Source organism: Gossypium hirsutum, chromosome A02 (genome assembly GCF_007990345.1).
Source record: "Gossypium hirsutum isolate 1008001.06 chromosome A02, Gossypium_hirsutum_v2.1, whole genome shotgun sequence".
Classification (NCBI taxonomy): Eukaryota; Viridiplantae; Streptophyta; class Magnoliopsida; order Malvales; family Malvaceae; genus Gossypium; species Gossypium hirsutum.
Genome location: NC_053425.1, coordinates 3,251,405 through 3,266,880, shown reverse-complemented (window position 1 = coordinate 3,266,880; position 15,476 = coordinate 3,251,405). Strand labels below are relative to the sequence as shown.

Below are 15,476 nucleotides of genomic sequence, written 5' to 3'. Positions count from 1 at the left end.
AAAATGACTTAATTAATTATTTTAATTAACGACACATGAAAATATCTTATTTATTTATTTTTTGTTTTTTTAAATACTTTTTTTGACGTATAAACGTAATTTAATTTAAGCCCTTGAATAAAATTTCTGGAATTACTATGAGGGGCATTTGATTTATAATAAGATAAAAGAGAATTTAGATAAAGAAGTATTTTTGTTTTTGTTAATTTAGCTAAAAAGAATATTTGTAAGTTAGTTGTTTGCAGCAAGTCCCCGCGTTATTTTAAGCAAATATCCAATTCCGCCCGTTTGTTGGCACTCATAGTCTCCGCCCCTTGTGCAACGGTCTCTCTCTCTCAATCCCAAACACCCGAATTCTATCTCCACTAATCTTCTTTTGGGTTTTTCAATTTTCTCCCTAATCTATGTACCCTTTTCATTTCCATGCTCAAAATTCATGCCTAAATCTCAAGTTTTTCAACAATGGAAGAGGTAACCAGTTTCTGCTCTGCATTTTTTTTTTTACATCTGTTTTGCATGTTATTATTGTTATTATGCCAAGGATGAAATTTGAACATTTTGGTTGTTTTGAAATATACCCTTTTTCTCCTGCAATGTTTTCTGAATTTTGGATGAATTTTTTAACCCTTTTTGTTTTTCTGTTCCTCATTGATTCCGTTGTATTGTGTTTTTCAGCTCCATTCTTTGTGTGGTTTCAACACGTTGGATTTGAAAAAACAATGAGGAATGGCGGAAGATGACTTGTAAGGAAGTTTTCTCTTGAGACTAATTGTTGAAGATGATTTGTTTGTTTATTTGTCTTGAGGGTTTTTGAATGAAGATTTTGTCAGCTTTGGACTTGGTTTACTTAGGCCGATTATTGATTTTACTCTATGAAGAAAATTTGTGTAGCATCTCTTATGCTTTTCTCATTCTTGGTGCCAATCAAGTTGGTTTTCGAGATTAAGCATTCGGTGCTGTCAAGTCCCGTGGTAATTGAGTGCTGTCTAGCATTCAGTACTTTGAGTTATTGGTATGATTCAGTTGGTTTCTGATAATAAGCATGCGCTGTCTACGGAATTTATAAGTGTTTGAGGCACAACTACCATAGTATCTTTGGGAAACTAAAGTAGGATTTATATAGATTTGATCTGTAGGAATTGTTCACAGTAGCCGTAATAAGTAGGTTTGATCGGAACCATGGCAAGCGATTCAAGCCTGAAGTCATACCATGGCAAAGAAACTGTTGTGTCAAGTGGCAGAAGCTCTACAGATGGGGATACAAATAATATTTGTGTGCAGACAGGTGAGGAGTTTTCGACGGAGTTTTTAAGGCATACTGGTGCTTTAAGAAGAATAGCAGTGACAATGGATGCAGACCATAGCCAACCAAGGCAAGCAGGTTTTAGTAACAATCAGAACTGTTGGCAGGTTTACAAGGATCTTAAAGGCAGTCCAGAGTCAAGAAGGAAGGAATCTGAATATGGTTCAAATGTTCCAAATTTTGTTCCGGGATTGGGATGTATAGCTGAAGTAGATAGTTACCATGATCATTTTAGCAGATATAACTGGCAAATTGGTGGTTTTGATGGACAAAAATTTGTTCAGCATTCGGATGTAAGTTACATTGATCAATTGACACCAAGGCTGACCGTCTCTCCAGTCTGTGTCGCAGAGTCCCCTCAATCAGGTCGCTCAAATAGTGCAGGAGTTACAGAGGGTACTTTTGCGAGTAAAATGAAATTTCTTTGCAGTTTTGGGGGAAGAATATTACCAAGGCCAAATGATGGGAAGCTTAGGTACGTAGGTGGAGAGACACGGATCATATCGATTAAGAAAAACTTAACATGGGAAGAACTTGCAAGGAAGACAACTGCAATTTGCAACCAACCTCATACTATTAAGTACCAGCTCCCTGGTGAGGATCTGGATGCTCTAATATCTGTTTGTTCGGATGAGGATCTTCATCATATGATTGAGGAATATCACGAACTGGAAAGAAACGGTGGTTACCAGAGACTGCGGCTATTTCTCGTGCCATTAAATGAACATGAGAGGCACAATTCTTTGGAAGGAAGGAGTACTCCACGGCAGCATGACATTGATTATCAGTATGTTTTTGCTGTTAATGGCATGCTGGATACAAGTGGGCAGCATTTAGCAAGCCAAACAAACCAGTTTGGAAATGCTTCAGATTATAGTCATAGTTTTCATATAGACTCTCCTACGTCTGCTCATGCTTTCGACCATAAGGACTATACTCCGAGTTCACCTAATACTGCAAGAATGTTCTCACATCCAACTGCTAAATTTTTACCTAATCTTCATATACCAAGCAAATCATTTAATCATTCTCCTCCTCTATCTCCAGTTCAAGGTAATCAAGGAAATCCTACTAAGTCCAATTTGCAGTTTATGGTAGATACATCGTGTTTTGACCATAGCAATGAAGGCATCAATAGATTTGTTATGGGAACTCATCCAGGTGGTAATTCCTACTACATGGATGCCACTGGATATCATAGCAATCATCCTCATTTTCCTCTTCCACTTATGAACCACCAGAACAATAATCAACATTTATTAGAAAGTATTCTGAGTAACAAATCTCGTGAAAAGCATTTTCATAATCGAAGCCCGAGTGGAGAATTTAGTCACCATAGACTGCATCATCAAAATATGACAGGCCCTGACCAAACTAATCTTATGGAAAGGGCACTTTCTGATTCACAGTTACAAGGACATGATGAGAGGTACAATTCCTTGTTGAAAGGAGTTCTGCCACAAGCTCAGTGTAATAGTCCAAGAGAAAAATCACTGTCTCTAGCATTGTATAACGATTCTTCCACTCTAGAAATGTACACTCGAAGAAACTTTGAAGTCGCTTCACACAATAGCTCCATCACAGATAAGAATGTGCCTAGTGCTACTCCTCTTACGGAAGACTTAGCTAGCTCTGCAGACTCATTGTTCTCTTTACCAGTCATCGTTGCCCCGAATTCAGCAGATATGATGGATCTCCTCCCTGGTTATCAATCAAACACAAGAAAACCAGAATTACATATCACAAACCAAAGTACCACCAGGGATGGTCAATGTGCCATGACTGAATTGGTGAGCGGTCAACCTGTTGCACATGGATCTTCTAAACTACAACCTGTTACACCTCACAATTTAGTTGACCAAGAACCCTCTATATCAGTCTCTGTAAGTATAGCTCCACTTACTTGGAAATTCTTTCACTATGATGTTGAACTTTCATAAGAATGATCCTCTTGTTTCTGAAACTTTCTCAGAATTTGACCACAGACAATACTTCAAGTAGGCAGGCATTTCTCCATGGTGCTGAAGCTGCTAATTGTCCCAACCACAAGTCAGCAGAGGAAACGGATACCCTATACTTATATGAAAGGTCAAATTTCGAAGATATGACAAGTGTCCAATCACAGCCTTCAGTTAATCCATATGATTGCAAGGTGATAGAATCGGCTGTTATTATTGAAGATGTTACTAGTAATACACCTGCTGACATCCCATCGTCTTCAACTGTTGTGCCACATATTCAACATGTGACCAGTGGTGAAACTCAAACTGCTAGAGGATCAAAGGAAGAAAAAAAATCTACTTGTAAGGTAGCATTTTTCGTCATCTAGATGGTTCCAAAATGCATGATGTCTTACTTTACATTAAATTTCAGCTACCTCCTCTTGTTTCTTATAGGATAAGAAGAGTGGTATAAAAACTGCAGATGGTTCTATTATTGATGCAAAAAAGGTTGAAATTGAAGCTGGAATCCATGGTTTACAGGTCCGATCTACTCGTGCATGTAACTGCAATAAAACCTCGAGCTTTTCTTCTTTATCGATTTGCCTGAGCATCTGTAAATGAATTCCAATGAACCTAATTATCAAAAGAAAAAAGAAACACATTCAATTGAAACTTATTCAACAGCTAACCTTTTGCATTGAAAGGAACTTTTTCCTTTTATACATTTCTTATCCTTTTGTTTATGTTTCTCTATTTTAATTTGCAAAATTATATTTGGAGGATCGTGCTCCATATCTAACTTGGACACAAGTGTCAAACACTGATATACGAACAAGATTCATCGTTTCAATAACACAAACTATAACATCCTTTAAGGAGGGATCCATGTTGGTTCCTACCTGTGTAAGATCTTACTAGTATCAGTGGATCATGAAGCTTTCATCATATAAAGCTTTTGATTATTTCAAATGTGTTGAACACCATTGATTAGATTCTTAATCTCACATTGGCTTTCCTTAGAGTTTTTCTGTTACATCCTTTTGAAAAGGAACTTGCAATATTTGTTTAATTTACTGTTATACATACTGATTCATATATATATGCAGATTATAAAGAATGCTGACATTGAAGAACTTCAAGAGCTAGGATCTGGTACATTTGGAACTGTTTATTATGCAAAATGGAGAGGAACAGAAGTTGCTGTTAAGAGAATCAAAGAAGGTTGCTTTTCAGGCAGGCCATCAGAGCAAGAGCGGTTGGTGGGTCTTTTATTAGGGCTATATATATTCTTAATTCTTTTCATTTGTTATAGTTTTATAAACATAGTTGTCAAAAACATTAATGACATTGTTCAACATTTAGAACAGTCCACGGGCTAAATAAAGGGGACTAAAATGGATTGGAAAATGTGCTAATTACTTGAAACATATCTTTCTACCTGTTGCTCCGACTCTTGAGTTTTTGTGAAGTACTCTTGCAGAGTCCTTTGTCTAATTCACATGTGGACAGTAAGAATTGGGATATGTACATGAAAAAAATTTAGAAAAACTGAAAGAAACCATCTTACACACGAGTCCAAGTAAAGTAGTATTGTTTGGGGGAAAGGTTTCTGTTGTTTCCAGTTTTCCTAACTGGAAATTTTGTACAGACAAATGAATTTTGGAGAGAAGCACAAATTCTATCAAAACTTCATCACCCAAATGTGGTCTCGTTTTATGGGGTTGTCACTGATGGACCTGGAGGAACTATGGCAACAGTTACAGAATATATGGTGAATGGATCATTGAGGAATGCCCTACTGAAGAAAGATAGGTGAGGAAGTCATTACACTTTTGTTTCCATTTCTTGTGTAAATAGGTTTATGGACTTCAAATCTCATCCTGCAGAGCGCTTGATCATCGTAGAAAGGTTGTTCTTGCACTGGATGCAGCTTTTGGCATGGAATACTTGCATTCCAAAAATATTGTTCATTTTGATTTGAAATGTGACAATCTGCTTATCAATTTGAAGGATTCTCAAAGGCCCATTTGCAAGGTAATTAGTAGCATACTTGAATCAAAGATATACCTAAGTTTTTCTATAAGTTCCACGTACTGCCTTGTGATTAGTATATGGGAAACCGAATCAAAATCATCACTTAATCCACCATTTGAGCAACATTGAATTAACCTGATGATGTGCAGGTTGGAGATTTTGGGTTGTCAAGAATCAAGCGCAACACTCTCGTATCCGGTGGAGTGCGTGGAACTCTTCCATGGATGGCACCAGAGTTATTGAATGGCAGTAGTACCCGGGTTTCGGAGAAGGTTTGTAACTTAGAATCGTGCATTTTATATACACACAAATAGAGGAATGAATGACTTATTCGAAGAAGAATAAATAAGACCATTATGTGCTTGTTCATTGCTTTTGCAGGTTGATGTTTTCTCATTTGGTATTGCATTATGGGAAATCTTGACGGGAGAAGAGCCATATGCAAGTATGCATTGTGGTGCAATCATTGGTATACTTTTGATAACTATACATCCTCAATACTTCAGGCTAAATATTATACAGCAGTATCTTGCTTACAACTAGCTTTTGCACCAGTGAAACTCGATTTCGTTAGATACTTCAATATCTCGAAATTGGGGCCTAGTTCACTTTAGTTCATACAATCTACTCGAGTCATGCAACTACCTTTAAAGGTGATATCTATTAAGTGTGACGTTCAAATTCCAGCATCTATGACTCTTTTCCTATCTCTCTATGTCTCAGCCACATTCATGCTTTTTTACATGATGTTATCATGCTAGCATTGACAAATAATTAGTTTTCTGAACCGTGAATGAAGGTGGAATTGTAAACAATACGCTGAGGCCTCCTATACCGGAACGTTGTGATCCAGAATGGAGAAAGTTAATGGAAGAGTGTTGGTTGTTTGAGCCAGCAAGCAGGCCATCATTTACAGAGATAACAAATAGGTTGCGCCAAATGTCTGCGGCATTGCAACCCAAACGGCGTACTCCAATTAGATGAAAAACAAATGGAAATCTCCCTTGTAAGTCATACATACGCACATACAGACAGGCAGATAGAAAAAGAAAAAAGAAACAAAGAGAAAGTATAGATTCATGGATATAAAGAGAACTTACAAAATTCCCTGTAACTTTTTGAAGTCAATCTGTTTGTAAATTTTATATTTATAACTAGCTAGAGACTGCTCATTGGGGAAACTATAAACCCTAGCAAGCAAGTGGTAAGGATTCTTCTTTGTTTCGAGCCAACAATATACACGAAGGGATCTACTTACATGAAACATAAAAAATATGAAGTAAATAGAAAACAAAATGTTTGTATACATAACAAAATTCTGTAGAAAAAAGACTGACATAACAGACAGATAAAATCAAATAACAACCAAAACAAATTAATTTATCGAAAAAAATGGAAGTTTAAATGTAATAGAAAAGTCTTATAATAATTGGAACACATCATGTATGGTTAATACGCCCTCATAGTTCGATCAAAGGCTACCCATTGTAGGGTATATGGTAAAGAAACCAAATGCTCAATTTCATGAAATTTTATATAAGAATTTGAGGCTTTGAAATTTACTAAGGGCACTTTAGATGGACGATTAATTTCAGTACAGTATGTTTAGCTTTTTTTTTGTGCCACGCTACAGTATTATTATAGTATCTAATCTCACTGTTACCGCTATTTTTATATTAACCGTAGGTAAACGCAACGCCCATCCAAATTCACATTAAATCAATGATAGCCCAAGTGATGGAGAAAAAGTCACATTGCATTGAGGTTGTAATTTTTTTTGTGATATTTTTCATGCTTGTTTTACAGTCTACGTTGAGGGTTCATGATTGCCCAATCAACAATATCGTCTCTAAGGTTCGAATCTGGATCCTCCCCTTAAAATTACAACGTGCCTTACTATTATACCCAATCACTTATTGGTGAGGTTGTAAATTTTTGTTAACTAGCAGTCATTCAATGAGTTTATTTCAAAGCAACACGAAAAGTTTGTCATATTAATATATTAATATTATAAGGAAAAGTTAGGTGTGCATGTGCCGGGCAGCCCGGTCCAGCCCGAAGGCCTGCCCAAAAAATGGGAGGGTTTGGATAAAAATATAGGCCCGAAAAATGGGCTTGGACAAAAAACGAGGCCCGTTTAGAAAACGGGCCGGGCCTCTGGTAAGATTTTTTTGGCCTGGGCCCGGCCCTGCCCAATTTTAATATTAAATTATTTTTAAATTTTTTTTATTTTTAATTTTAAGTAACTTTAGTACTTTTACTTTACTCTTTTTGTTGTTTTTAATGTTATTTTGATATTGTAAAACTTTTGTTATTAATATAATTTAGTTCTTAATTTAGTTCTAATTTGTTTCAATTTTAATATAATTATTTTTTATTATATTTTTAATTTATGTATTATTTAAGAATTATTTTAGTCTCATTTTTTATTTGTTTTTTGTTTTAATATTTGTTTTTGTGTTTTAAATGTATTTGATTTATTATATTTTAAAGTTTTTTATTTAATAAAAAAAGTAAAAAAAAATTAATATGGCCAGGCCTGGCCAGGCTCGGGCCTACCATATTTTCTCGGGGCAGGCTTGAACAAATTTCTAGGCCCATATTTCGGGCCAAGCCGGGCCCGAGCCTTGAAAACGGGCCAAAATTTTTTATGGGCCCGACCCAAACCCGACCCGGCCCAACCCATGCACACCTCTAAGTTATACCACTTAAATGGTATTTTTTTTTAAGAAAATTAGATTTTTAAAGAAGTCACTCAAATGTTAGTAGCATGAGATTGAGTATATAGAAAAAATGAATATTCATTATTTTAAATAATTGTGTTTTGGCAAACAAGAATTTCAAATAATCGAAATTAAATAATTGTTTCCTAAATGAATATATAAAAAGCGGGGTTTCTTTTAAAAAAGAAATTATAAAAAAAAAATAGTTTTAGGAATTTGGGTAAATTGTTAGGTTTTTCACAATTGATTTTAGGGTTCAAAGGTTGGGAAAAATAATGGTGATAAAGGGCATAATTATACCCATAAATCTGTCATATTCAACTAGTTTCACTAAATTCCACATCATTTTTTATTTTCCACCTCAATCTATACTCATAAATCCATGTCATATTTAAAAATATAAAATAAAAACAAGTCGGCACTTAAAAGCACAACTAGCATTTTCTTTACCTTTTTGCTATAAACCAAAGGTACAGGGATTAAAATGTTGCTTTCCAAAATGTAGAGGACTAAAATGAACTTCTTGGTATTGAAGAGGGGCCCCTTCCATACTTGTACCCAAAAATAGTTGCTTTCAACAAAAATAACTGACATAAAACATTGAATTGCATTGTATGGCATGTTGTTACTTTCTACACACTAGCTTACACTGAAAGATTATGATCCTCCATTAGCACTTCAAAAGCCATCTCTGCTCCGAATGTGGTTCCGAGTTTATTCGCTCATCAAGCATACCGCTCCTTTCCCTACAGTTAGATTCAGTATTAAGTCAAATCTGAAAGCAAGGCAAAGCAAAAGATAACATCCAATGACAAATTCAATGGCCGCGAATTATTCCAATTAAATCATCTTTCCATTGGACTCTGGAAAAACAGGCGATTTTTCTTCAGGAAGTTCGAGGAATCGGTGAAGTAAGAAAAGGTTTTGAGGTGTCGATTGAGAGAAAATATACCTGTCTCTGATGAATATCCGTTTAATATTTTTTACATTCATCCATATAGTGCTGGAACACTCCTGTTCAAGTGATAGATGATTTGCAAACCGGGCATGATGTTTTCCTGCTCAGCCATGGATCGATACACTGCCACATCGACAAAATAACGAACAAACATAAAGAAAACAATTTTGTTAACATCCTGAGAAAAGCAAATTGAAAGCAATCTGTGAAAACGGAAAGACGAAGTAGCATTGCCAAGATAAAGAAGGGCATTACATCCTTGTGAAATTTATGTAGACAAGGAAGATGGCGAATGGTTTCTCCAATGGCAGGAGTTTCAAGGCATATGGCACAAGCTTCTTCGAAATTATCTGTCTGCATTTATTAAAAAAAGTAGCAGCAATTAGATCTGGATAATAAAACATAAGCGTTGGACAGTGTATTCGGAAGAAAACAGGTGAGAAAACAAAAGTTAAAACACCTATCTATATGGTGTTTTCTCACATATATACCTGTACTTTGGAAAGTGGCAAACTGTTAATCTGATTAATAGATGCACCACCGTGCTGATGATTGTTATCATCAAGGGCCAATAGCATTTCGTAATCATTTCTGCAAGACAACAGGAAGTAGACAAGATATAAGAAATTTGGGTAAACTAAAGTGTGATAAAACATAACGAAAGATAAATTACAGGAGATAAAGATGAATTATTGAAATTAAAAGCTATGGAAAGCTCATTAGTTACTTTATACCAATCCTGGACCAAATAAACAACACAAAATGACAATGATATTCTACAAAACCACGTTATAGTTTCCTTCAAGGGTGCTAGTTTAAAAAAATTGGTTGGTCTACACACGACCAGAATGAAGCTGAGATGACTTTACAGAGAGGGTTATGAACCATTTTGGATGTTATTACTTGACCTGTTATAAGGTGTTATTTAATTTGCTAGTTACCATGATGTTAGAAACATCACCCAGAATCGAAGTATAGTTGTTTATTTTAAGTGTAATCAATGTTTCCAACCTCTACATAGTTGCAAGACTTTAAACTCAAATCATCTTTATTTTCACCATGTCAGAGCCAATAATGGAGAACCACCCTAAGTGGGCAATTATTCCATATGCAATAGATATATTCAATCAAAACAGAAAGGCGTCCTACTACATAGACAACATGAAATGTGGGTTCTAATAATCAATTTTACAGCAATACCATAGTGGAGCCAAATCTGGATAACTGTGCATAAAAAATTCTGCATTGAGTGTCAAGACTGCATTTAGCTTACGCAGACCATACATTTGCCATTCCAGCAAACAACGGCATCATTGCAACTTCTAACTAAATGGTGTACCAAATGCATGATATGATCATTTAGTATGGTCAACACATATCCAGTTCTAAAAATAACTATAATAGAGAAATTCTTACTCATTAAAATCACGCTGAATTTGGAATATGTGACTAGCCATTCCCATGTCATCAGAATCTCCAATTGCAGCCTCCATGGCTTCCAGTATATCAAGTCTCTGTATCCAGAATCCATAAATCAGTTATTATCGAAAACAAAGAAAAAGGGGAAATACAGGATACGCCCTTGGGAGGGGGGGGGGAGTTTTACCATATCTAAGTCCATGTCTAAAGGAAATTGAAAATTCCTTGTCCTAGATGGTGCCATTCGAGGTTGATTCAATATTCGATTCCTTAACCTTGAAACTCTAGCAGAAGTAGGGAAATGAGTCTGCACTCCTCTCCTATTTGAAGAATTCTGAAAGTTCCGCAATGGAGGCTGCATACGAGACTGCCTTGTTGAGACTCTCTACAAAAGAAGCAAAGAATAATATTATAGAAGGAACTGATACAAATCCAAAAAGAAAAATATCAACTTCACATGGTTGAAGAAAAATGAATACAAAATAAAGTATATAACACAAAAAAAGATATTTATTTAACATTATATATAGTGGCCATAAAATACAACATGCAAGGAAGGGATATTGGTGTCAAAGAAAGTTCCAAACTTAAAATACAACGTGCAATGATCAAGAAAACATAACTTTCAATATTATAAATGAAACCAAGGGACAAATAACCGCTTAGGAAACAACCAAAATAATTGGCAAACACAAGACTGAATGTGTTGGTACTAGAATAGACAAGATACCAAGATTAATTTAATTATCAATGCACAAAAAAAAAAAAAATCAAAGATGCTGATGTGCACTTGAGTCTCAACATGCAAACAGTGATTTATGCCACATATCAAGATTAAATTATTTGAGTACAAAACCCATGATTTACAGTTAACGTGCAGACAGTAAATGGAAGCATATGCCAAACCAGATAAAAGCCAAAAAATTTTGGTCACTACAAAAGATCCAGGTAATTGGTCACTTAAATGGCCGCATATAGAGAGCTGCACTACCCCCAAGCTTGCCCATTGTTTCCTTCAATGTAGTGGCCTTTCATCAAAGAGTCTTGACAAAGCTCTCTTTGCGGGGTGTGGGATCTCATACCCCTTTTACTAAAACATTTTGGTATTCTTCTGAGGTGCTAAGACTAAAAAGAATCCAATCCTCAGTACAACCAATTTTACCACCTAAGCTAGCAGGCACTAGAGTTTCAAGACGAGTATGATAAATCTGTTCACAAGCTCAATCAAACAACTTTAAATCAAGCTCAGCTTTTAATAATTATCAGAATCAAACATGCAAAAAACTTAAATAATAATGAACTAAGGAACCTTTACTGACACCAACTTTTGTATATGACCCGGACCATTTGCCACGCTGACAACTTTACTAAATCCAATTCAGGCACGTTTCAACTAGTTTAAACACAAACCTAGCAGCTATAGTAAACCTTCAACCATAAAGGAATTCATGATGTACAGTCAATCTCATGCACTAAGTGTAGGCTCTCTAGTTATCATCAACTCAAAATAAGAAACGTATTCAAGCTTACTAACATGATCTGGCTCATGGAGAGTCCGAAAAGTAGGATGGAGTGCATCTTCCTCCTGCTGAAGTGTCCATGCAATGTTTTCATCAATCTGTTAAACATTTAAAGCTAAGGCATGTGAGTAACCAAGTCACAATTAAAGAAGGGAGAAAAGCATCAAATCGCCTCATAAAACATAGGGACCTCATGATATAATTGTTCTTGGAGTTCCCGGGCCAGCTTTTCATCAGCTTCAAGTTGTCTAGCCTTAGCCTCTGCATCCTCATCATTCACAGAGTCTGTATTATTGGCATTTATCCCTCTCAATTCAGGTGAGTTGTCAAGATCCAAAACATCCAGGTGTTCCGCAATATGAAAATTAGATGACCTTGAACTAGATGATACCCTAGATGAACCAAGAAACACAATGTCTGAATCATTACGAGTGACCCTAGAGCTTTCACCATTATTTCTTGAGGTTAATCCATGTTTTGTTTGCCTTTTAGGCAGCATGTTTGCACGAGAAGATTCACTTATTTGGTCGATGTTTGAGATCACAGGAGCTGTCTCAGTTGCGCAAAAAATTTGAGGAGAATCACATTGAATCATGGTCTTTCCTCTACTAGCATTATTTCTTTTCACAACTCCATTATCATTTCGTTGACTCGCTTGACATCCAACATTATTAAACCTACGTAAATGATGTCCAGTTGTATCGTCTACATTCTTTGAAAAGTTGTGAGTGCTTCTCCATCCACCTTTTTCTTCAAAACATGCATCTCTATTCACATCACCAAAACCACTAGCTTCTCCATTATTACTCATAGGGCTGCAGCAGGAAAAGCACACAGTTAATAGTACAGATCCTTTTAGCTAGAATTAAGGATAGATAAATATTAATCAACCAAGATTCTCTAGACATCAATATAGTATATTCTGAATGAAAAAAAAAAAAAACTAATCTTTTTGTCACATGCTATTCCAAAGGTTCTGGTAGAGATTGTACTTGTCTCTTTAGCAAAAGTTTTTTACAGAATAAAAGAAACCAATACATAATAGGAAGAAACATCTAATAGACAATAGGAAAAGAAATCAAGCTAGAGAGCAACACTTTAAATTTACCTGCTAGACAAATTAATAACATTGATATCATGCTCCTTAGGTGTGTGAGGATGGGCAACTCCTTTTCCTTTACCACTATTATTATCTTCAGTAACGATCTCGCTAAGCATACAAGGACTGCTGCTAACCACATTGTCAAAATTTTGCTCAGCTCTAAAGTTGCTTTGCGATTGTTCGTTTTGTTTAGCCCTGATGGCTATATTATGGGGGGAGATGCAGCCATTTCGGACCAATCTTCTTTTCCCAACTGCTCTTGGTGAGACAACAGACTGATGAGATGCAGGAAATTGCTTTTCTATTCTAAGTGGGGAACCATGAGAAAGATCCACCCCTTTTCCATTACTCATATCTGAACCTATACTTCTAAGTTCAACTTCAACTTTTTCCTTTCCCTTGCACCTAGTTCTGGATGCATAAGAACCACCATTTGTTGGCATCTGACCTTCTGTTCTTCCTTCAGTTAAGCAGTTTTCTGACGCACTTTGTAGAAATTCCATTTCAGGTATTTGATTGTGCATTCTCTGTTCAGTTAAATCTAGAAAGGTGTGATCTTCTTGGAATCCAGATGATTTAGAAGGTAACTTAGAGCAAGGAGCCTTTCCTTTATCCTTCTCTTGCTCTCGAAGGCAATTTCGGCTTCTCGCCGTTGCTGTTTTCCTAAATAAAGGAGCATTTTCTCGAGTGCACTCTGGTGGGGATAAGAAAATGGTGTTTTTCAGACGCTCAATTTCATCAGTACTTCCAGAAAGTTTCAGAGGGTTTACATAATGCTTCCTATTGTGCCCATTTGTGGGAAGCAGCCTACCTCTGCCCCTTTGCCTATCCAAAGATTCTTCACCTGTGGTACTAGAACCTCCCACATGACCAGCTACTGATAGACTGCTTTCTTTGTCAATAAAATTCCCTCCATTCACTTGATGTGAAGATAATCTTTCAGGAGTGTCAGGTATGTCTACTATTGAATCAATGTCCATGTCCTCCATTTTCTGTATTACAAAAAACATATAAGTCAATCCCTCACTAGAAACTTCACCTTTACATGATAATAATATAAGAGCAACGTTATCTGCCAAACATATAAGACATCAAAATTGTCTTGCTGATGACTAATGCAACAGCACTATACAACAGGCGAAAGTAAGTTTTTCATAAAGATTTGCAACAGCACTATACAACAGGCGAAAGTACGTTTTTCATAAAGATTTCTTACTTACAGAAGCCAAACTCACTCAATATCTATAGCTCAAAATTACATAAACTTGGTCCCATTTAATATATAACCTTTGAACGCACCAAACATTCACATACCAAGAAAAGATGGAATCAAAGAAGCATGGCGTTACACAATGAATGCAAAACAGGGGAAAATTTAAGGAAAAAAAAATTTAAAACTTGATAGGAAAGATCAAAAAGCATAAATGAACAATAAAAAGAGACAATATTTATATTAATTGTTACTATGATGCATAAATCCTTGAAAAACAAACCTTTTACTATGATGCATAAATCCTTGAAAAATAAACCTTTCTCAATTATTATACCCAGGAAATAATTATTCAAATAGTCACTTGATCATAATAAAATAAAATAATCTATCAATAAAATAAAATAAATCCCTAAAAAATAAAAATATTAGTTAAATTTCCAGAAAATTCTAATTCTAATAATATTAAATATAAATTCCTTTGAATTACCTTATACTAATAAAACAAAAAGAATCCATATCGTTATAGATAAATAATCGTACCATTTAAAAAAAATCCAGTATTGAGAGTGATTTACAAAAAAAAAAAAGAATAATCAAGGAAAAAAAAACAAACAAAACAATAGAGCATCACAAAAGGAAACAAAAACAAAATCAAGGAATTTTGACATTTAGAAATACAAAAAGGAAGTACAAAAAAAATCGGTACCAGATTTTGATTTCGCGATGATTGGAATCGGAAAAATCGACCTAAAATACAAAGAATTTGAATCCTTGAAATCCCTAAGAAGGCAATGCCATCAACGCTTCTGAGAAAGTCTCACGCCTCGCCTCGCCTCGCCTCTGCAACTTTTGTTTTTGTTCCTCGTTCAATTTTCAGGGTCTGGAGCAATTTGGATAGCCCGGTTCGGGTCGGATCTAGATTTGGAGCCCTATAAAATTTGGGCTTTCCAGTGTTGCTGGATGGGTCTTATTTTATTTATTTATTGGGCCAATCTCAAAAGACCATTTTATTAACACAGGGCTGAGTAGCAGAGAATGAGTCCACCACTAATTGGGTATTCTTTTATTATTATCATTATTTATAAAAAAACTTAAATTAAAAAATATTTTAAATCAATTAACCTAAATTTATATTTTAAAGTATTTTTTTGGTACATTTTAGGGGGAGGTGAATGATAACAAGAGGGTTTAAACCATTGTCCCCTATGAGGATAGTATTTTTAATTTTTAATTTATAAAGATTATGCCTGATATTATAAGA

General features: G+C 35.4%; 2 protein-coding genes across 2 annotated transcripts; one reads left to right on the top strand and one right to left on the bottom strand.

The window, feature by feature from the left end:
* The first annotated feature begins 294 nt into the window (after nucleotides 1–294).
* LOC107960476 (probable serine/threonine-protein kinase DDB_G0278521) lies at nucleotides 295–6,520 on the top strand. The gene is made up of 10 exons (XM_041088696.1): nucleotides 295–471; nucleotides 676–3,186; nucleotides 3,276–3,611; nucleotides 3,700–3,786; nucleotides 4,353–4,505; nucleotides 4,895–5,058; nucleotides 5,133–5,280; nucleotides 5,430–5,552; nucleotides 5,662–5,749; nucleotides 6,080–6,520. Exons 2-10 carry the CDS (start codon nucleotides 1,180–1,182, stop codon nucleotides 6,262–6,264), a joined length of 3,291 nt encoding a protein of 1,096 aa, XP_040944630.1. The 5' UTR covers nucleotides 295–471; nucleotides 676–1,179; the 3' UTR covers nucleotides 6,265–6,520.
* Nucleotides 6,521–8,425: 1,905 nt separating this feature from the next.
* LOC107957080 (uncharacterized) lies at nucleotides 8,426–15,087 on the bottom strand. Its single transcript, XM_041088693.1, has 10 exons — nucleotides 14,922–15,087; nucleotides 13,009–13,994; nucleotides 12,091–12,715; nucleotides 11,915–11,998; nucleotides 10,568–10,765; nucleotides 10,378–10,475; nucleotides 9,453–9,552; nucleotides 9,217–9,315; nucleotides 8,956–9,084; nucleotides 8,426–8,749 (listed from the first exon to the last, which is right to left on the bottom strand). The coding sequence occupies exons 2-9, from the start codon at nucleotides 13,989–13,991 to the stop codon at nucleotides 9,022–9,024; spliced, it is 2,250 nt and encodes a 749-aa protein (XP_040944627.1). The 5' UTR covers nucleotides 13,992–13,994; nucleotides 14,922–15,087; the 3' UTR covers nucleotides 8,426–8,749; nucleotides 8,956–9,021.
* Nucleotides 15,088–15,476: the final 389 nt, after the last annotated feature.

Excerpts from the sequence above, each read along its gene's own strand:
- LOC107957080 (XM_041088693.1), bottom strand. The coding sequence starts at position 13,991 with ATGGAGGACATGGACATTGATTCAATAGTAGACATACCTGACACTCCT. Across the intron at positions 10,766-11,914 it reads CTCTCCATGAGCCAGATCAT|AGAGTCTCAACAAGGCAGTC; the intron begins GTTAGTAAGCTT and ends CTTCTTTTGTAG. Across the intron at positions 9,553-10,377 it reads ATTCAGCGTGATTTTAATGA|AAATGATTACGAAATGCTAT; the intron begins GTAAGAATTTCT and ends GTTGTCTTGCAG.
- LOC107960476 (XM_041088696.1), top strand. The coding sequence starts at position 1,180 with ATGGCAAGCGATTCAAGCCTGAAGTCATACCATGGCAAAGAAACTGTT. Across the intron at positions 3,787-4,352 it reads CTGGAATCCATGGTTTACAG|ATTATAAAGAATGCTGACAT; the intron begins GTCCGATCTACT and ends ATATATATGCAG. Across the intron at positions 4,506-4,894 it reads CATCAGAGCAAGAGCGGTTG|ACAAATGAATTTTGGAGAGA; the intron begins GTGGGTCTTTTA and ends AATTTTGTACAG.